The sequence below is a fragment of the Chionomys nivalis genome, chromosome 9 (genome assembly GCF_950005125.1).
Source record: "Chionomys nivalis chromosome 9, mChiNiv1.1, whole genome shotgun sequence".
In the NCBI taxonomy this organism is placed as follows: domain Eukaryota; kingdom Metazoa; phylum Chordata; class Mammalia; order Rodentia; family Cricetidae; genus Chionomys; species Chionomys nivalis.
This window is the reverse complement of record NC_080094.1, coordinates 69,219,893-69,241,950: the sequence shown is the minus strand read 5'-3', so window position 1 is coordinate 69,241,950 and position 22,058 is coordinate 69,219,893. Positions and strand designations below refer to the sequence as shown.

Below are 22,058 nucleotides of genomic sequence, written 5' to 3'. Positions count from 1 at the left end.
CTTTCTATCGGATTCCTAAGCCTTAGCAAACTGGGGAAGAGAATAGAGGATAGCCAAAGGGATACTAGAAATAATAGCTGGCTTTACTCTGTTTAAAAGATGGAAGCTCCTTCCATTCCAAGTAAGTTACGGGAAAGTGCCATTCAAACAAGGCAACCAATGCCAGTGACTGCAACGCAACCTAAAGTGAGGAATTTTTCGTCTCCTCAATTGAGAGCTGTCCCAGGGCTGGCTCCAGGCCCCTCCTTGTCCGAAGTTCAGCACGCTCTCCCCCACCCCCACCCCTGCACTCTTGCCTGTGCCTCACGAGTCCCGCTCACTGCTGTCCTTGGCTTTCTGGCAGGCGAGCAGCAATATTCGGTGCCGCCCCCGGTGTATGGCTGCCACACCCCTTCGGACAGCTGCACAGGCAGCCAGGCCCTGCTGCTGAGGACGCCCTACAGCAGGTAAGAAGGTGCCGATTGTGTCTTGTAGTGACCCTGGAGGTCCAGTGAGCGGGCGGTGAGGAAACGCTAGACCCTGACCATCGCTGACTGCGGGAGGGTCTTGGAGGCGAAGAAAACCTGTACCCGACCCAGACACTCAAAGCAGGTGCTTTGGATATAAATTTGCTTTACATATAATCGAAGACTTTCATGTTTGGAGATAAAAAAGGAAGCTGCGGCCTTCTCGGGTTATTTCTTTTCTTTGATTCTTCGAGACAGAATTGTTCCCGTATCCCTGGCTGTCCTTGTATTCTCTCTGTAGACCAGGCTGGTTTCGAACTCAGGGATCCGCCTGTCTCTCTCTCCCGAGTTCTAAGATTTAAAGGCGTGGGTCACCATGCCCGGTCACGATTTATTTCTTAATAGTCTTTTCTGGGAGCACTTTAACTTCCCCAGGACCAAAAATTGGAGAGCAAGTCCTTTCCCACTTCATCCTTTTGTTTAAAGCCTTCTGCACCAACTGGTCACAGGGGCCAAACCATTTCGACTGCACCTGATGTGGGCCACATCCTTCCTCTAACCCTTACCCTCTAGTGTTTTGGCCTGTGCCAGGGTTCTGTGGACATAGTTTGTGGCAGCTCTGGGGTGAGACCCTTTGAGAAGGTGATCAGGGAGACATCTGAGCGCGCGCGCATGCACACACACACACACACACACACACACACTTTTTCCCTCAACAAAGCTCTGCTTCCTCCCCCTTCTCTGGTCTCTAAGTTCCACTCTCCACCGTTTCTCCCCCAAATTTATTCTTCAACTTTGGGTGAACTTGGCCGGCATCCCGCGTCTCAGATAGGGTTGCTTAGTAACTGCGAAGCACACACACCGGTCCGCTAGAAGGTGGCTTTGCGCCGGTCTTGACTGCAGAGGATTGGGTGCGCATTACCTCACCGCTTCACCACCCCCCCTCCCCCCGCCCCGTATTGCAGGGATCCTGACACCGACTGCCCCAAACCCTTCCCCATCCTCCCGCCACTCGGCTCCGGGAGGCTGACGTCAAGGGAAGGAGGCAGTGAGGTAATGAAGGAAGGAAAAGCTTCTGTCTTGGGAGATTGGGTGGGGGAATGGCCGCGCCTGGGGACCTCCAGTCCCTCAGGTGGAGGAGGGGCTCGTCCGTGCTCTAGACCACAGAGCCTGCAGTGCAAAGGAGCATCCTGGGGTCTCAGGTGCATTACGAAATTAAGTCTGGGGTTGGTCTGAATCTCCCATCCGGGTACCGAGACACAACACCTGGGCCCTTCTTCTTTTGCCCTCTGGAGTGCTCAGATTTTGGAAACTTTTCTATTTGGTGTGAAAATCCCATCATTTCTAAACGGATCTTAGATTCCACATCATCTTCTTCAGGCAAGAAGGAGAGAAATGTATGCCCAAGGTGTAGTAGAGAGGAACACAATGCCTTTTCTCTCATCCTAGTTAGAAAGGGGTCCTGAACTGGTCAGCCTGCTATGCGGAGGCCACTGTCCCAGTGGGACCAAATCACCAGTACTCAGGATTTGCTCGTACTCCCTGCTGGAAGGCTCTTCCATTATGGGGAGTGGTGGCAACAAGCCACAGACACCCTTCCTGTCTAATGCTAGAGTGTCATCGCTGCTGTTCCTGGACCGGTTCCCGGCGGAGTGAAGACCTTGGTCCCCTCCCTCAGTCAGGAAAAAGGGCTTGGTGTAGGGGTTGGAGTAGGCATTGTTGAGACGGGGCCTGTACCTTCTTGGGGGCTGGAGGCTGGCAAGATGTAGCATTCTCTCTCTCTCTCTCTCTCTCTCTCTCTCTCTCTCTCTCTCTCTCTCTCTCTCTCTCTATTACTGCAGAAGACACATCCTTCGTTCCTCTTTCTGCCAAACCTCGGTTCTAGGAAGAGGGTATGTCAGAAAGTGATCACAGTCTATGATTTAGTATCATTTTTCTAAACGAAGTTTGCATTTTTGTTATTGATTTTTGACTTGGGAGATGAATCTGTGGTTGCTATCAAGAAGGTAAAAGTCATTCTGATTGTTACAGTTTTTGTTGCTGGGGCCTCTTGCATGCCAAGCATCTACTCTAACACTGAACTATATTACCCTACTCCAAGATCATATTTTATATACAAAACATATTTTCTAACCCAGCTTCTGACTGGCCATTGTTGAAAGTAATTTTGTCAGATTCACCTTGCATAAATATTTGCTTGTTCCTTTATTCTTTCTATGGCACTCTAAGACATTCTATGACATTTCTATCGAGTTTTGACACCGATCTCATAAAGCACTATTTTCTCCTAGTACAGAAATGTCCTAAGTAGGAATATAGAAAAACAATTGCGACCCTTGTAGGAAAAGCGCTTTATCCCTTGAGGCAGTCATGTGAGTCTTCGGAGCTCCTAGCACCTTAGATTCACAGTGCTGATAATCTCTTTTCCAAAATCACATCGTTTTCCCACAGGAGTGACAAGTAGGCAAGCATGTGGCGCTGGCACACTTCTATTTCTGAAAACACTTGGAAGGTGTTTAAACACTTGTGTGAATATGACATCTGGGTGGTGTTTAAACGCTTGCATTTAAGTAGCACAGAAAATGGGAGCAAACCTTAATTGCTAAATGATTTAACTTCTGAATTTTAGTTTATAGTGTGCTGTGGCTGCTTACTGTTCCTTGGCTTGGTTGGTACCTTTTCCCTCGTAAGATTCGGAACTGGGAAAGAAAGGGTTGCTTCTATTTTGTCTGCCTTGTTGCATTTGGTACCCTGAGGCAGTCTGCTGAGCCTCCTCTCTTACACACACCCCCTCCACCGCAGCCCTGTCTCTCATATAAACTTTTGTGTCCCCAGGCTTGGGATCTAGTTTCCTCTTCTTGTTTGAGATAAAAGAAACAGTACAACTGTAGCATTAAATCGTCTGAGTGCTAATGTGAGTCTGCTTTGAAAAAAAGCCTCGAAATATCAGCCCTTTGGTCGCCTGTACCATTCCCTTCTCTCTCCAATAGCATCTTCAGCTCACCCACTAATCTTACTGCTTATGAAGTAGATACTATAATTTCCACTTTACTGCTGAGAAGATAAGTTTAGAGACTTGAGACATCTCGATGAAGATCACACAGTAAGTGAGATTCCAAAGCCCATTGGTACTCTGAAAGTGAGTGCTTCTGGACCACTTGCTCCGGCTATGCCCCATTCTATGCCAGGATCTTTTATGGATAGACAGTAAGTGCAAACACTTGCATAGACCTATTACGTGTCAAGTGTCACTGTAAGGCACTTCATGGGTATTGACTTCTTTAATCCACACCACTGGTCTTTGAGGTGGGCACTGGGTTCTCGCCTCCATTTTACAAAGGAAGAAACTGAGACTCTGAGAAGTGATTATTTTTTTTTCCAGTCGGACATAGTAAGAGATGTAATTTGAATTTGAATTTAGGTAGTGTGGATATAATCCATTCTTCTCTCTGCATCCTGCTCCCTCTCACATGGCTGTGTCACTCTCTGAAGATGGCATGTGCCATCTCTCTTGCTGGAGGACGGACTTTATCTCCCATAGTGATGGAAGCCCCTCTTACTCACAGTCACTGTAGAAAGTATCATGGGCAGTGTTTTCCCTGGTGGGTGTTGTTAAAAACAGCCTTCTCCAGACTCCTTCAGCGTCATCTTTACCATTGGACATATAACATACACGCGTGCGAGCGTGCGCGCGCACACACACACACACACACAGCATATAGATGAAACTCAGTACAGTAGAAGCCTCCTAGAGACTGCAAGAGCATACATAAATTTCTCTTCTCATCTGTGCTGCTCCAGGAGGATTGCTTCTGGTGCCCCACTGGTTTGTGCTTGCCCAGAAGCAAGGTTTCAGGGAAGAGTGTACTACCTGATCTCCCAGTGTGAGGAGTAATGAAGTCCAACCCCATGAAGCAGAAGCCACTGCAATTTCCATGCAGACAAGGCAGCTATCTGGGCACTCTTCCCAAGCCTGGCTGTTTGGTGCTTGTGCTTGCTACCTCCTCAGAGTCACTCCCTGCTGTGCACGGGGCGGGGCAAGCCTCACAGCTACTTTGAAAAGTGGTACTGTGTTTGACACACATTCCTGTTTATACTGATTTTTTTTTCATATTTTAGTTTTTTATTCATCCTTTTGCTTTTTCTATTAGCGTTATATGACTTCCTTTTAAACAGTGTATTTATTTGTTTTCTGTATACGGTGTTTTGTCTGTATCTTTTTCTCTGCACCAAAAGAGAGTGTTAGATACCCTGGGACTAGAATTATAGGTGGTTGTGAGCCTCCATGTGGATGCTAGACTTGAACACTGGTCTTCTGGAGGAACAGTCAGTGTTCTTAACTGCTGAGCCATCTCTCCAGCCTATAGCTCACTTGGATTTCTTTATCCATGCTATAGGCTTAAGTGAGATAATTTCCTTTTGTCCTATGTTTGATCTTTAGCAGGTAGCACTCCAGTCCTAAAAAACTTATGCTTCCGATATTTTAATGAAATGTTGATTATTCCCAAATACTGATGTGGCCCATAGAGACCATGACCCATTAATTTCACAGACGATCAACCACCTTAGCCGTCATAGAGTTCCTGTGGAATTTTGGAAACTGTGGATCAAGGGATGTCTATGACTTGCCATGTGGATTTGGCTTCAATTAAGACATAAATCAGGCGACAGCTGTACTCAAGATAAAATTACCATTAATTTTGCCCGTCTTCACTTGTGAAACCATGGACATCATACAGTATATCTTTATATTCATTTCCCACAGAAGCTAAAGTGGAAGGTCTGAAGTGGTTTCCAGGGTGGTGGGCCATGTTATCAGAGCCACGGGCTTGAATTGAACCCGTCTCCAGGGAGGGAGGGGAATCTAGTTCCAAATATTCCTGTAACCTGTGTGCCGACCAAGTGTTTATTATTAGAAATTGAATCCCTAGTGGGTTTTCCTTCGGTTAACTGGTGAGCTTGAGAGCAAATACAATACCAAGAGAGTGAGCACGAAATAATTATTCACTGGAGCCTGCTGGGCAGAAAGTTCAGGGCAGTCAGCCTCCATGGCGCCTTTGTGGAGGGAGGATCGGTGCTGGAGAAAGGCTCTGTGGAAGTCTGCATGTAGCCTCTCCATATGCACCTTGCTTAGGGAGTGGAGGCAAGGCCACAGAGACCTGTCCCTTGGTGCAGGACTGGGTCCTCCTAGCAGGGGCACTTTACCACTCATGCTGGGTATCTCCACTTTTCAAAACATGTCTGTCTATCTGTCTTTTAATCCTATGGGGAAGCTTTACCTGTCCTGAGATTCTCTTTTTCTAGCCCCAGCCACAGCGGCCGGAGGAACTGTGATCTCAGACAGGGCAGTTAGAGGATTCCATCAGGACCCTCTCTTCCTTCTGCTGTTGAATATAGTAAACACACTTAAAGACGACAACGTGCTTGAGTTCACTGCATTTGACGAGTGGAGGAGTTCTGGTCCAGATAATAGCGGAGGTTTTTTTTTCCCCCTTCCTTTCTTTTGTGTAGAGGTCAAGAACACAGTAATTCTGTAATCCAGGCCAAAATAAACTATACGATCTACTACTGATTTCCTTTCAAGTTCCCCCTTTTGCTAGGACTGACTTCCTTTTATTTTACTCCAACACGCATCAATCCCAACTATAGAAGTTTCTTTCCTTTCTCCCTTGCTTCTGACTTCCAACATTTTTTTTTAACATAGGAAACAAGTGACTTTAAAAAAAAGCTACTTAAAAAAAATAAAGGCTATCATGACATTGGGACTATATTTTGGCAGCCTGTAGCTTCAGGGTCCACTTCCGACCAGGCAGAGCTGAACGGTTGGAGCTGAAATGTCTACGTGACCACTGAGGCTGCCTTGAGCCAAACCACATGCTTATCTGATTCCTTCTGGGGATGAGGTGGTAGACACTGACCATGGCCCTTTAATAAGTAACCGCTCCATTTGCCAGAGCTCAGTAGTCCCCAAGGATGCTGCCTCTTTCCCTAGGCTTCCCTGATGAGAGCTGGGTATTGACCAATTGCCCAGAGATCAGAACTTGACTATGGTGGGAGCCAGTATTTTTAGCTCAAGTTGACATTCTGCTCTCTGCAGCAGCAGTTACTGTCATTGCCTCCACTGGCTCTAGGGGAAAAGTGGGGCCATGCCACCAGCCCCCCCCCCCCGAGTCAGCAGAAGGCAGGGTACGGTTAAGGAAACCTACTAATAGCTTGAAGATTTTCTGCAAACCCTTCACCCCATTCCATCTCCCCACCTCCCTCTGAAGCTTCATGGCTGAGATATCAGAACACAAAGTGTTGGGAGGTCAGTCACTGGGCAGGGAGGATGCCCTATCCTTGGCGGGGAGCAGAGGATACAAGAGGCATCTTGCATCCCTGCAGCTTCCATGAGCTGCTGGTGCTGTCTTCCTCTGGATAAACAACTCTTGTTCTTTCTCCTCCAGATTCTTTTCTGTACTGTTATATAAACGATAGCATAGACGTAGGTTCAGATGTTGAATCCTGCCCAGGAGCCTCTAAAGGAGCAGGGAGCAGGGTCATTAGACATCCTAGCAGCAGGGACCCCTCCGAGTGCTGCTCCTTGTCTGAAAATGGGGATAACTTCCCGAAGTTGTTGGGAGTGATACTGAGAATGTGCAAACATGCCAGATAAAATATGATGGGTTAGAAAACTGGATATTCTCTGTACCATCTTCAGAAAGTCATTAGGAACATCGGTGTCTTTGAGTCTTACAATATCCCTATAAAATGAGGCTAAGATGAATTTTCTCATTTGACAGATATGAAATCTAAGGTACAGAGTGTTGAATGGAAATCTCCTCAGATTTTTCCACAGACTCAAAACATAATCCCATTCATTCCTGAGGGCCTTCATGCAGGAAGATTGCAAAGAGAAAATATCATTTTAAAATTAGTAGTATTATTTAGGATTTTTATTATGACTATTATTGTGAGAGTGTGATGATTATGTATATAACAGTGAACTGGCCTCAGATGCCAAATGCTTCCAAAGGAGCAGAACATACCAAGTGCCACTCCTAAGTACCACTGTCTGCTAGAAACACAGTAGGAGTCACAGGGGTATTTGAAATGTGCTAGTAACCACATGAAAATAAGAAAAAAAGAAGCTTGCTACCTAAAACGTTGTACTTGACCTAGTAGAACCCAAACTTTACCTCAGTGAAGCTCTATTTCTGGTGTTCAAGAACCACACATGGCTAGTGGTTGCCATATTGGACAATGCAGTACAGTTTTTTTTTTAAATTAAATATCCCATAGGAAGACACACATATATATGTCCTATATCTGAGAAAATTCTTTTTGGGACACAAAAATGAATTTAAAAGTATTTGTCTTTGAGATTCTTTTGTACCGAGGCAATCAGGAATCAATAGGACGGTGCAATAAGTCTTAGAAAAATCTCTAAATATAAATTTAGAAATCTGGGATTGATTCATTCATCCTTGTGCATCAACTTCTGTCGTTCACCTTATTTTCCATTTTTCTTAAAAATTACAATAGTCAGGCAGCATGGCGCATGCCTTTAATCCCATCATTTGGGAGACAGAGGCAGGTGGATGTCTGTGGGGTCGAGGCCAGCCTTGTTTACAAAGTGAGTTCCAGGACAATAGGACTGTTACATAGAGAAACTTTGTCTCAAAAAACCATAATAATAATGTTAATAATAATAATAATAATAAATGATGATATCTTGAGTCTTCCATAAGAATCAAGTCATTCCGGAAAGACCCCACATCCCAACGGGGCCAGGGAAAGTTGTCAACTGAAGCTGAGTGATTTTAGTTGGCGAGCAATTTTTTAAAAATCAGTGACAAAAATATAGAGCTACCTGGGGAATACAATACCCCTTGGCTGAGATTAATGGCAAGATTAATAAATGGATTGCTTGATGAAAAGGCACAGGAGAACAAAAACCAGCGGAGAGATTGTGGAGGAGGCCACTTATTAATGAACTGTCAGCCCAAAGAAAGTTCAAGAAATTCTGCTGCGGTAAATGCAGCAGCCTGGCACTTCTAATAAAAGTTGGGGTCTTTCAGGAATTAATTACATCAGACTTACGGAAGGAATTTGTGGAATTGCGAAAGGCAATGGCACAGACCAGCACGGGCTGCCGCTGCAAACGAGGAAACTCCAGAAGAAACTAATCTTTTTTTTCCTTCCCATTGATACGTAGGATACTGTGGTAGCATAATAGCCAGTCAGCCGCAGGGATGAGTGATGGGGTCCAGATATCCACTGACTGATGAAGATACACATACTTGGAGTTTGAAGTCACTGTACTTTTCATATGCAAAAATCTCCTGGAAGCCGATTTCCTCCTCAGCCAGTGTGCTGGCTTCAAGGAGTTCTGAATAACTTGCAAAGAGATTATAGGAGAGTCAGATGGATGCTGCTGTTGTTTATGGAGCAAGGTTTAGAGCGAGGGACAACAGGATCCAGTGACTCAGAGCGGTGTGATTTCTGTCACCCCTCCACAAGTTCTCAGTTCAGTTGGTCCAGCAAGCCCTTTCTGAATTAAAAACTCTGCCTCTGTCAGATGAAGCAACAGAAAGGAATGTTGGGACAAGACAGGAGATTGTTCAGGATTTGTGATCTGGTATCACGCGTTAAGGATTGAATGCTTATCTCTGTTCATTCTGCAGTGAAGGTAGGGTGAAAATTTTCTTCTGTAATACGTTTAGACTGAAGGTTTCCAGGCAAACCATTAATCTCTTGGACCTCGGATTTCATAGTTAACCCTTTTGGTTCTGCCCTAAATGTCTTCCTGATAGGGCTTGGTCATCGGAGAGTCCATTGATTTATGTGTTAGTGATGAGACACACAACGGACAGAGAACAGCTCTTGGTTGGTTTACCTGGAGGTCCGTTTTCCCCTTTGAGGTCTTAATGTAAATCACAGGCTGTTAAACATTTTTTTTCTTAAAGCTTCACTTGACTTTCACTAGGTTTATAAAATACATGCAGAATAATTCCTTAGCCCTGTGCTGAGATTATTGCCCTGTTTCTTTGGCTCGTCACATCCTTGGGTATTAGCCCATCCATCACCCATCACCCTGCCCTTTCGGACCCTCATAATCCACATGATACTTATCCTTTTGATTAAACAAACGTAATGGCCTTTTCACGAATAATTAATCCGCTGTCAATTTGCCCTCAGCTTCAGGCTTTTAACTTTAATGTTGAGCTATCCAGGCTGTGTTGCCTTCCAAAGCCTTACTCCCTCTAGCCGCTTCCCCTCCAAGGTTTAATACAGCTTGAGAAACTGAAGTTCACTATGCTAAGGTTTTTTTCCTATAAACTACTGACTTACTCTCATCCTCTCTCTCTCTCTCTCTCTCTCTCTCTCTCTCTCTCTCTCTCTCTCTCTGTGTGTGTGTGTGTGTAAGTGCAAACATCAGTGAAATGAAACGAAACCATTTTAGACCCACAAGTCATTGTTTTAGAAAACGTGGAGACTTGCGTGAACTCCACTGTCTTTAAAGAAACAGCTCTGCCCTGTGCATGTGGCCGTGGTTCTAACTATGGATCTTTTCCACAGTGACAATTTATACCAAATGACCTCCCAGCTTGAATGCATGACCTGGAATCAGATGAACCTGGGAGCCACCTTGAAGGGGTAAGGAGCTTATAGCTGTTTAAATCATTTTTAGGGTATTATAGCTTATAAAGGGAGCTCAGACCTGGGCCTATAAAAGCAGGTGTAGCTCACAGTAGCACTCAGAGGCTTTCCTCCCTCACCCAGTTGGAGGGGTGTGTTTAACATTCCATTTTCAAAAGTGGAAGTGGGATGTTTTGGTCTGGAGCAAGAGAACAAGGAATATTGGGAACCCTTCATGTGTCCTTTCTTTGTTGAATGTTTTAGAATTCTTCAAAGACACTGTGTCCATGAAACTTTATTGAGTGTTTATGTTTTGCTGGTGCTACCACTGAAGCTCAACCACTGTGTTATCTTATCGAGAAGGGCTTTGCATGTGCAAAGTCTCCGAACTGTACTGGCGTGGTGTTGATTTGAACAATTGGAAGTTAGATGTGTCCACTCCCGGTTGCACTGACAGGTTTTGCTCACACAAGCTGGATGAGCACTGAAGGGGGAGTGCTGCAGCCAGGCATGCATAGTGCTTCTCTGCACCTAAAACAGAAGCAAGCAAGGCAGGTGGGGCTGGTTTTCAACAGTCACAGAGCTCATGTGTGGTTTCAGACGACTGAGATGTACCCGAGACGTCAGGTGCCCTCCTAGCCCACTGTACCTTGGCTTCCTAACAGGATCTGGACTCCAGGCACTGTCACCTGAGTTACAGATGAATTAATAAATCCCAGTGAGTCAAATCACTTCCCAAGGCCCCATCCAGTTAGCGGGAGAACTTAGATTCTAAGCCCAGATCTGATTCTAAAGCACAGGCTCTGTCTAGCCTTTCTGGGGCGCCTTTGATCCCACTAGTGGTACTTGGAGCATATTTCAGCACTCTTGACCAGACCCTTAGCTTCAAAGTTTCTTGTTGGATTCTGGGAGCCAGGGGCTTGCCAGAACCATGCGTCCTCCATTCCCCACCCCCTACCTCTTCTTCTCTTCTAGAATGGCTGCTGGGAGCTCCAGCTCAGTGAAATGCACAGAAGGGCAGAGCAAGTGAGTGGACAATGGCTTTGTTGACTGACATCGGGGGCAATGCAGGAGCTAGGCCTAACGTGGGGGAGCCAGGGTAGCAGCTGGGAACAGGGGCGATCTGTTTCGCGTCAGCCCTCTCCTGGCTTATTGTAGACTTACCATAGACTGCGTGGCATCGGTGATACTTTTCTCATCGACATCCGCGCAGAACAATTAAAAACTCCGTGCAGCAGGAACCCTGCTCACTTCCTTGTTTCTCAGGACATTCTATTTGTGGCATCAAATGTGTTCCTTGTACGCTGGTCAGGTCTTCCAGCCTTAGTTTATTTAACCTTGCTTTTCTCCATAACTTTACTTTTTTCCAGGAAGAACTGACTCTTTACCCTGAGTCTATGGGCAGGTTTTGCAGAGACATTCGTTCCCACTCATTCTGTTCTTAAACTTCTCAATCCCGGCCCTACAGCCCACAATCTGAGACATTTCCGGAACTATTTCTTTTGATTTTGTTTTCTCTGCTTAAACAGCGGGACCCACCTGTGTCTTCTTTCTTCCTATCTTGGTTCTGTCTTTATTGAATCTCCACCAGCAATCAGAGGAGTCACTTTTTTGTCTTCTGAGGCCTCTCCCTGTCCTTCAATTTTTCTGCTATTTTATCCAACTTTCTATTTCCTCTCTGTGGATCTGAGAAAAGTAAAGCAAAAGCCTCTATAGCTTTGAGACATTTCTCTCTCTGTTAGCTTCTTTTCTTGGATTGCATCCTTCACCATTCAGAGAATTTAGTAATTCTTGCCCGATGAAATGCCAGAGTGTGATTGTAAAGGAAGCAGTAAGTTTTAATTATGAAATATTCTTGTCAGGCAGTAGTGGCACACAGTCTTTAATCCCAGCACTCGGGATGGAGAGGCAGGCAAATCTGTGAGTTCGAGGCCAGCCTGGACTACAAAGTAAGTTCCATGACAGACAGGTCTATGTAAAGAGATTCTGTCTCACTTCCACCCCAAATATTCTATTTGTATTTTATTGGATGGGTGTTTCGCCTGCATGTCTGCGCACGACATGCTTGCAGTGCCCACACTGGCCAGAAGAGGGCATTAGATCTCTTGGAACTGGTGTTAGAAACGGTTGTGAGCTGCCACATGGGTGGTGGAAATTAACCTGTGCCCTCCGGAAGGAGAGCAAGCAGTGCTCTTAACTGCTGAGCCAACTTCGCAGCTTTTTGCCCATTTTTTAAATTCCCCCATGTCCCTCGTGTGCCGCCTTCTGTCATTCTCCGCATTATTGCCTTGTGATAGGTTCTCTTCCCTGAAGGGGAAAGTTCGCCCGTTTTGATCAGGCGAGCAGCGCAGCAAGCTCTCAGAACCTGCCTGTCCCAGTGCTGGGATTACATGCCTGGGTTTTTGTGTTGAGAGCTCGGTCTTCATGCTTGCAGAGACCTGCTGTGTCATCTCCTGAGGCAAGAAATGCTTTTTTAAAATGGGTTCCTAGGACAAGACATTTCTGGGGAGTCCTTTCTGAGCATACGTTCTCCATTTTGAAAACTTCTATTTCCAGCGTCTTGTTCTGTCTACTTTGTGTTTGCTTGAAGACCTTTTCTTTGTGTATCCTCCACGGCTGCTGACTTCCTAACGCTGCTGACAAACCTCAGCTACCCTGCTGGCATCTGTTTTGTCTCTTCCGAAGAAAATAGCCTGCAAAATGGAGAAACACATCAACCTTGACTGTGGTCCAAGTTATTAGAACAAGGAGGAAGTTACTCTCTGGGGACTGGGTAGGGGGAATGGGAAACCCAACACAATAGGAACTCCAAAGGAGTGCTGAGCAGAATCAATGTCCCTTTGCTAGTCCAAGAAGTTCACAGACTGTTGGGAACACGCAGTGTTTGACCTGTGGATGCTGGAAAGGAAAAACCCAGAAGACTCCCGAGCAGTGATGTATGGGGAAACAAAGTTGTGTGTTTTGGTGGGGCCAAGGCTGTCAGAGCTGGAGAAAATCCCCATCAGACATGGCCTCATCCCTGAGAACCTCTGCCAAAAGAGATAGCGGAGGCTCTGGCTGGGAGCTCCAGCTCAATGCTGCACCTTCCTTCGGCGCCTGCGCGTGTAATACCTGTCCCGGAGATTTACTTCATGGAAGCAGATAACCTGCTCTTAAGTAGCTCCTGGTGCTTCAGACGCCAAAGCAAAGGTGGGGAGCCGCGATTCCAGAAACACAAGCAGCTCTGTGAACAGAACGTTCTGGAGCTTGCTCTTTCACCCCCTGCACCCAAGCTGTTCGCCCCCCACCCCCACTTACTCTTTATGCTCTCTCTATACTGCAGTAGCAGTACCCTCCCTCACGTCTGCATTTCTGGGATGGAACGAACTCTGTTCTCATGCATGCTGAGAAAGTTTTCTGCCACTGAGTGGCGGCTCAAATCCCGATCTTTGTTTTTGTCTCTCTTTGGACCTGGCTGAGGTCTGTTAGATCTACTCTCTGAGGAATGGGTTTCTGGAGTCCGAGACTAGAGACAGAGATTCAAAGTTTAGTGCGGTGTCCTTGTCCCTCTGGCTACAAGAGGACAGGAAGACTTGTTCTGCTTTCTTGTTCTTACCTCCCACCCCCTTTTCTCTTTGAGCATTTACCTGATAGTGCATTTAATTTTTAAGTTCTTTAAGTAGTTGTGGAAACCAGAACATTCAGGAAATGCAGTAATATGGGATGGCAGCTCCCCCAATCAAGTAACCCAGAGGCTATTAATATTGTGTTGAACATGTTATCCTTTCTATGTATACATTTACCCATGTGCCATTATTCTTCTTAAAGAAATGGTTGATTCCAGCTATTGAGTCAAGTAAATGCATATTGACAAGCCATCTCAAAACTGGAGTTTTAAACCTCATGGGGGTGTTGATTATTGGGAAACATTCCTTTCAAATTATCTCTAATTTAAAAATATCTTTTGGCAAGCAGCCTACCATGTTTCTAACTGTTCAGTTTTAAGGTGAGAATATGGCCATCTCATAAACACGAGGGGGATATGACAGGTTTGTTTAGATCAAGGTAAGCAAGGAAAGTTGGGAAAGGGAGGTGGTACCAGGGGGCCAAGCTGGAAATGAGGATCATGGCGGTTTCCACACTCGAAGACGAAATGAAGTTAATGAGAACTCCGATGGGTGGGGCCGGGAGAATGAACTATGTATTACAGGGAGAGAGGGTTCACCAGACGAGGGAAGGATATGTCATGACCCAAGGCATATTTCAGATCCAGTTCCTCCTGGCCTTTCTGAGACCCCCTAACCACCATTTATCCTTCTCACTGTCGTCTGCCCAAGACAAGATAATAATCTCCAGCTAGGAAAATCAAATACTGATGTAGAATGTGCACTATTAAAGAGCTGTCCAGATGGTTCTCAGAAACAAGGGGCTACTGCATATTTTACAGTAGATGTTTTTCTACGGAAAACAAACGTGTTTATTTGTCTTCGCTTTCTTCCCAACTCCTCCATTTTGAAGAAAAGCCACAGGTGCAGTGCTCTGTGGTGAGATTTTGTTTGTGCTGTGACAAACAAAGCTTGCCTGAGGATCAGAGTGTGAAGCTAGCCACACTAGCTAGCCATAGAGGCCAGGCAGTGGTGGCACACACTTTTAATCCCAGCATTTGGGAGACAGAGGGTGAGTTCAAGACTACTCTGGGCTACACACCATTGATCTAGTCTAAAAAAGAAACAGAGCCAAGCAGTGGTGACTCACACCTTTAATCCCAGCACTTGGGAGTCACACACCTATAATCCCAGTGCTAGGGAGGTGGAGACAGGAAAGGATATGGCAGGGCAGAGAAAGGAATATAAGGCAGGAGGAGATAGGAACTCAAGGCATTCAGTCTGAGCACTTGTAGAGACAGGATACCTTTTTGGTCTAAGGATTTCATAGAGGTAAGAACTTTAGTGGCTGGTTGCTTTACTTCTCTGATCTTTCAGCGTACACCTCCTAGTGTCTGACTCCGGAGTTTTATTATTAAGATCAGCCTCACACTACAGTGCTGCATAAAGCAAGGATGCTTTCTTTATCTACAGTGAAATCAGTTTGCTCCCTTTGATTAGGAAATAACACATTTCTCATTAAAAATAATTCATATGAGGCCAGGCGGTGCACTCGGGAGGCAGAGGCAGGCGGATCTCTGTGAGTTCGAGGCCAGCCTGGTCTACAAGATTGTTCCAGGACAGGAACCAAAAAATAAATAAATAAATAAATAAATAAATAAATAAATAAATAAAAATAAAAAGCTATGGAGAAACTCTGCCTCGAAAATCAAAAAAAAAAAAAAAAATCAAGTGGTGCCAAAACTTTACAAAGAAATCACCTGTCATCTCACCACCTTGATCACTTTTAAAAGCAACTATTTATGGGGTGTGTATCTGCAGAAAGAAAATACTGGAATCATTTCTGTATTAGCAGTAGTTATGCCTGGATGGATGGGAGCTAGCTGGGGAAAGTGGTGTAGTTCATGGGTAGTGTGCTTGTCTAGATGACCAAGAGCTAAGGGGAGGAGATAGTACACTCACAGGAGTCAGCCCATAGAGACAGCTTCTCCAGGCAGGTCTACACAAAGGAGCAAAGACACAAAGACAAGGGTTCTTGTTGAGCGGAGAAGCAGGTCAGGAGAGGGTGGTTTTCTTTCTTAAACAAACAAACAAACAAACAAACAAACTTGCTTTGCTGGGCAGTGGTGGCGCACACCTTAAATGCCAGCACTTGGGAGGCAGAGGTAGGTGAATCTCTGTGAGTTCGAGGCCAGCCTGGTCTATAAGAGCTAGTTCCAGGACAGCTAGGGCTGTTACACAGAGAAACCCTGTTTTGAAAAACAAATCAAAACAAAACAACAATGACAACAAACTTGTTTTAATTTATAGGTAAAAGCAAGCATAACACATTTGTTTGCTGATGGGAATGATCAATAAGATCAAACGGTGTAAGATGTAATCTCAGAGTTGTTTTGATTTACATTTCTCTGATGGCTAAGGATGTTAAGCATTTTCTTAAGTGTCTTTCAGCCATTTTAGATTCTTCTGTTGAGAGTTCTCTGTTTTCAGGTCTGTACTCCATTTTTTTTTAAAAATTGGATTATGTGCTCTTTTCATGGCCAATTTCTTGAGTTCTTTGTATATTTTGGAGATCAGTCCTCTGTCTGATGTGGGGTTGGTGAAGATCTTTTCCCATTCTGTAGGAGATCAGTCCTCTGTTGTGAGGTTAGTGAAGATCTTTTTCAATTCTGTCTTGTTGACCATGTCCATTGCTTTACAGAAGCTTTTTGGTTTCAGGAGGTCCCATTTATTAATTGTTTCTCTCAGTGTCTGTGTTTCTGGGGTTATATTTAGGAAATGGCAAAGATCAAAAACACTGATGACAACTTATGCTGGAGAGGTTGTGGGGTAAAGGGAACACTCTCGCATTGCTGGTAGGAATGCAAGTTGGTATAGCCCCTTTGGATGTCAGTTTGGTGATTTCTCAGAAAATTAGGAAACAACCTTCCTCAAGACCCAGCAATACCACTTTTGGGTAGATACCCAAAGGATGCTCAATTGTACTACAAGCACATGTGCTCAACTATGTTCATAGCAGCTTTGTTTGTCATAGCCAGAACCTGGAAACAACATAAATGCCCCTTGACTGAAGAATGGATAAGGAAAATGTGGTACATTTACACAATGGAGTACTACACAGCAGAAAAAAATGACACTTGAAATTTGAGGGAAAATGGATGGAACTAGAAAACATCATGTTGAGTGAAGTAACCCAGACCCAGGAAGACAAATATCACATGTACTCACTCATAAGTGGTTTTCAGACATAAAGCAAAGAAAACCAGCCTACAAATCACAATCCCAGAGAACCTAGACAACAATGAGAACCCTAAGAGAGACATACATGGATATAATCTACATGGGAAGTAGAAAAAGATCTCCTGAGTAAATTGGGAGCATGGGGATCATGGGGAAGGGTTGAAGGGGAGGGGAGAGAAAGGGAGGAGAGCAGAGAAAAATGTAGAGCTCAATAAAATCAATAAAAAAAAGATCAAATGGATGCTGGAAGGGAATGATGGAGCAATATAGGTGAGAGGGAGGAGACTAGGCTCCCTAGGCTCTGCAGAGTGGCTGTAGGTAGAAGCTGGAATGGTTCATTTGCTACAGAATTACTTTCCAAGTGCACTTCATTTTTGCGAAGTCTTTCCCTTGTCTTGTATACTGTAGATGATTTCTCTTCTATTCTGACTCTTGTCAATGGCTACTTTCCTGCTGTTAAAGATCTTTAATACACGTTATAGTACAAATCTTAATCCCTTTGAGAGTATGAGTCACTTGAATTATTACATAGGATTTCCTTTGTTTCTTTGCCTTGGGGTTTTTGTTTGCTTGTTTTTCTGTCCTGGAGATGGAACCCAGGGCTTCCTGCATGCCAGGTGAGCATGCTACTTCGGGGACACCCTCACTGGTCCATTTGTTGTGCTACACAAGGCCATTTTGAAGGGCGGATCAGACGAGAGTTTTTTTTTTTTTTTTTTAATTTTCACCCCCACACCTCCATTGCAACTGGAAATTGAAGAGGTCCAGTTTCCAGAACCCTGTACTGATTCAGAACCCGAGTTCTGAGGATCATTGGCTCTTTTCTGGATATTTTCCGTACAGTTGGAGTAGCTTTTCTCAGACGTAAGAGAGTATGAGCTAGTTGGATGTGTTTCTCTGAGAACCAAGACAAAAAGATTCCGCTTCAACTTTCCGATCACCCAAGATGAGGGATTCACCTATTATTTAGTTTTAGGGGACTGCTATCCAGGTGGAGCCAGTAAAAACATCTGGCCATAGACTCAATCCACTGAGAATACAGAATAACCCAGCAAGATAGATGAAGTAGGGAATCTAATAAATTAGCCCCCACTGCTATAAGGGAAGTCCAAATAAATATTTCTTGTGTGGTCTGATGCTGTGGTCTGGGAGACTATGGGTTCCTGTGTTTGTGTGTTTATGTAGGAAGGAAAGTTCCGTCTGAAAGTGTTCTCCTGGGCATCCAGGGCCAGTGGAAGCTAGATAGTAGCGTATCTTTCAGCTTCTTTCTGAGTGTGAAATATGATGAGATCATCCGGGAGAAGTTTGAGTACCATTACGTGCGCTGAGGACTTCGATGGTTCATAAGGACTGATTTATATAGTGAGAGTCTGGTTATTAACCACCAAGTCTGTGTCCTTTATTAAACAGTGACCGAGGACTGGGCAGCACGACAAATGGAGACCAATGAACCATATCCATCAGAAACTTTTAAAAGGGGAATCTAGTCAAGGTTTAGCATTAACAACATGGATGGTAGAAACAGGCATCTTCTAAGTGGTAAAAAATGTAAAGAATCTGTATCCCAATTACCTTTAGGTGACTATTAGGTTATGCTCTTTTACACAGGTAGAATCCTAGGTGCGACTGAGATAGGTCAAATGGGGGAATTCATTAAGATACTTCATTATATTTTTAAATATTAATTTTTTATTATTTTTAACGTATGTGTACATGTGCATGTGAGTGCAGGTGCCTGCAGAGTCCAGAAGAGGGCGCTGGATCTCCCACAGTTGGAATTATGGGTAGTTATGAGCTGCCTTACATGGGTGCAGGGAACTGAGCTCTGGTTCTCTAAACCACTGAGCCATTTCTCCAGCCCCAGTTTTATTGTATTTTGAAAGCCTTGTGTGGATTCAGGGTTTGGGCAGCCATTAGAACAGTGCTCTGTTGTCACCTGTCTCTCCCTAGTCTGTATCGGTTTCCTTCAGGCTCTCCACTGTGCCTTCGGATTCTGGCACCCATAGCTTCTCCAGGAGAATGACTTTCTTTTGGTGTTTTAGCAAAAAATCTCAGGAGAGGATCTTGGTTTGGCATGGATTGGTCATGTGACTGGGCATGCAGTGGTATGGTTAGTGAGGTCTTGGCCAGGTGCTCTCTCTCTTGGAGACTGAGAATGTGGTTAGAAGAGGGGACTCCTGAAATGATACAGAAGACTCTAAGGGTACCCGGATGTCTGTGGGCAGCAAAACAAGAGATATTCAATGAGTAAGTTTTAAAAGCCAGGCCTGGTAATGGGAGAGAGAGAGTGTGTGTGTGTGCTTGTTCTCCAGAAGTCAAGCTGGACACCGCAGGATGTGTAAGCAGGGTGGAGCAGGAGTGAAGGATAGTGCAGGATAGATTTTCTAAGTCTCACAATAAAAAACACCGAAGGCGCAGGGCAGTGGTGGCGCACGCCTTTAATCCCAGCACTCGGGAGGCAGAGGCAGGCGGATATCTGTGAGTTCGAGGCCAGCCTGGTCTACAAGAGCTAGTTCCAGGACAGGCACCAAAGCTACAGAGAAACCCTGTCTCGAAAAACAAAAAACAAACAAAACAAAACAAAACAAAACAAAACAAAAAAACACCGAAGGCTGGGTGTGGTGGTGCACGCCTTTAATCTTAGCACGCAAGAGACAGAGACAGACGGATCTCTGAGTTCAAGGTCACCCTAGTCCACAGAGCACATTCCAGGTCAGCTAGTGATACACAGAAAAAAATTCTGTCTAAAACAAAGCAACAACAAAAAAAGTGCCCAACTCTACACAAAGAGGCACAGGCAACAAGGAATGCTGAGAGCAAGAGAAAAGTCTTCTCCAGAGAGGAGCACACTGATAGTTCATCCAATACCAAATGGTCAGCTCTGAAAACATACATGCAAATAATATGATACAGACTGAAAGAGTGTATTTATGGATTTAGGGATATATATGTATGTACTTATATATGTATGTAACAAAAATTAATAAAAAAAGAGGCTATGAATTTGAAAGAGAGCAAGGAGGGGTCTATGGTGGGGTTTCAAGGAAGGAAAAGAAAGGGGAGAATGATGTAATTTTATTAGAATTTAATAAAAGAAACAATGGAAAATATTAAATGAAGAGCCAGAGGTAACTCAACAACTAAGAATGTGTGTTGCTCTTGTAGAGGACTTGGGTTTGGTTTTCAGCACCCATATGGTGAATCACAATCATCTGTACCTCTGGTTCCATGGGATCCATTCCCTCTTCTGAACCAGATCCACATGTGGTACATATTTACACATGCAGGTGAAGCATTCCAGTAAATTAGTCTAATTTTTGAAAAGTATTAAAAGTGTCTGATGCCCTCTTCTGTCATGCAGGCATGCATGCAAATAAAGCACTCATATACATAAACACATACTCAAAGAAATCTTTTTAAAAAGTATTTTTGAAAGTATTAAATGGAGGCTGGGTTGTGATGATGCATACCTTTAATCCCAGCATTTGGGAGTCAGAGGCAGATGGATCTCTGTAAATCTGAGGCCAACCTGGTCTACAGAGCGAGTTCCAGGACAGACTCGAGAGCTACAGAGAATTTCTGTCTCACAAAACAACAACAACAACAAAGTATTAAATGGTCTGGCAAATGGCTCGGAGCTTGCTGCCAAGGACCCAAGTTCAATCCCCAGGACTCAAATGGTGGAAAGAGGGAGAGAACCACTTCCATCAGTTTTCCTCTGACCTCCATACTTGGGCATTGTCACTGTTATGTGCATGCATACACGTAAACAAATTAATTAGTATATTACTTTCCTGAAAATCAAAAAAAAATATTTTTCCTTAATCTTTAAATTGAAACGAATCAACACTTTCTAAGTTAAAACAATAGCCGATTCTTTCCTAAGGCTATTTTTGAGGAAATTCTGTGGTTTTGAATTATCAGATGATAGCTCTCTCTCTCTCTCTCTCTCTCTCTCTCTCTATTTCTTTCTCTCTCTCTCCCTCACTTCTTCCCTCCCTCTCCCCTCCTCCCTTCTGTGTGTGTGTGTGTGTGTGTGTGTGTGTAAATTCAGTTGGACTAGCTTGCTTGTTTTACTTTAGGTTTTTATGTTCTGTGCTGTCTAGTAAAAGAAGGCCCATCTCTCTACCCTTCCCTTTATATGCACAGCACTGAATTTTTTGCATGTGTGCTGTATTTACATGCTTTCCCTTCCCTTTCCTCCACCCACATCCACCCATGCCCTCCCATGCCCTCTTTCTCAAATTCATGCCCTCTTATTCTTTACTTTTTCTTATACACACATCTATACATGCAAACTGCTGAGTTCACTTAACATTGCTCACGTGTTCATATGTATATATTTACAGCGGATTGTTTGGAACTGAGTCATCTATCAGGGACTTGTTCCTGGAAAAGACTGATTCTCCTGCTCTCAAAAGTCATTAATAACCTGTGGCTTTGCATCTCAGGGTGAGGCCTTGTGAGATTTCCACGCCCCCATATCGGAGTGTCAATTGGTGTCATGTTAGGATTCCCGCCTATGAGATCTTATCACTGAGAGTTCATGTATGCAGTTTCCCTATCATAATAAAAGTCACTGCTTCGCAGCAGACATTTGGTCTTCTGACTCTTACAATCTTTCCGCTCTTCTTCCGAGCTGTTCCTTGAGTTTTTGGCATAGGGGTTGTGTTACAGATGTATCAGTCGGGCTTGGGGGTTCTCTGCATTCTGACCAGTGTGGCTAGCATATTAACCAATATGTTATAGTCACTAGAAAAGCTGAATTGAATCTCATGAAGAGAAGAGTGTGATTAGATGCCTTTGCTCCTAACACCCGTGTAGAACTGTGGAGTCTGCTTACCTTGCTTTCAGTGACCACAGTCAGACAGAGTAAAGTAGTACTCACAGTGATCTAGAAGCTTCTATGCCAGGTTGTCACTACTTCTAATTGTGGATAATCAGGTATCTCCTCATTTCCCCACTAAGATCTTGTCTGCATTCATGAAAGTGGCTTTTGAGATTCTTCTGACTACAAGGAGGCTGGCTTTTCACTTGGTGTTGCTCTGTCCTTAAACATTCAGTGGTGACTTTCAGGACTTCCCAGGGTCCTTTGTCCTGGCATGTTCTTAGGACTGATCAGTTTGAGATGGTCGTGGTTCATCGCGCTCTGTGGTAAGCAGTCATT

General features: G+C 44.4%; 1 protein-coding gene across 1 annotated transcript in view; it reads left to right on the top strand.

Moving 5' to 3' along the window:
• The window catches only part of Wt1 (WT1 transcription factor), a 46,242-nt gene that overhangs the window by 6,532 nt on the left and 17,652 nt on the right, over positions 1-22,058 (top strand). Inside the window, exons 4-6 of the mRNA XM_057780196.1 lie at positions 344-446; positions 10,008-10,085; positions 11,043-11,093. Coding sequence (XP_057636179.1) covers positions 344-446; positions 10,008-10,085; positions 11,043-11,093 — 232 coding nt within the window. The remainder of the gene's footprint in view (positions 1-343; positions 447-10,007; positions 10,086-11,042; positions 11,094-22,058) is intronic.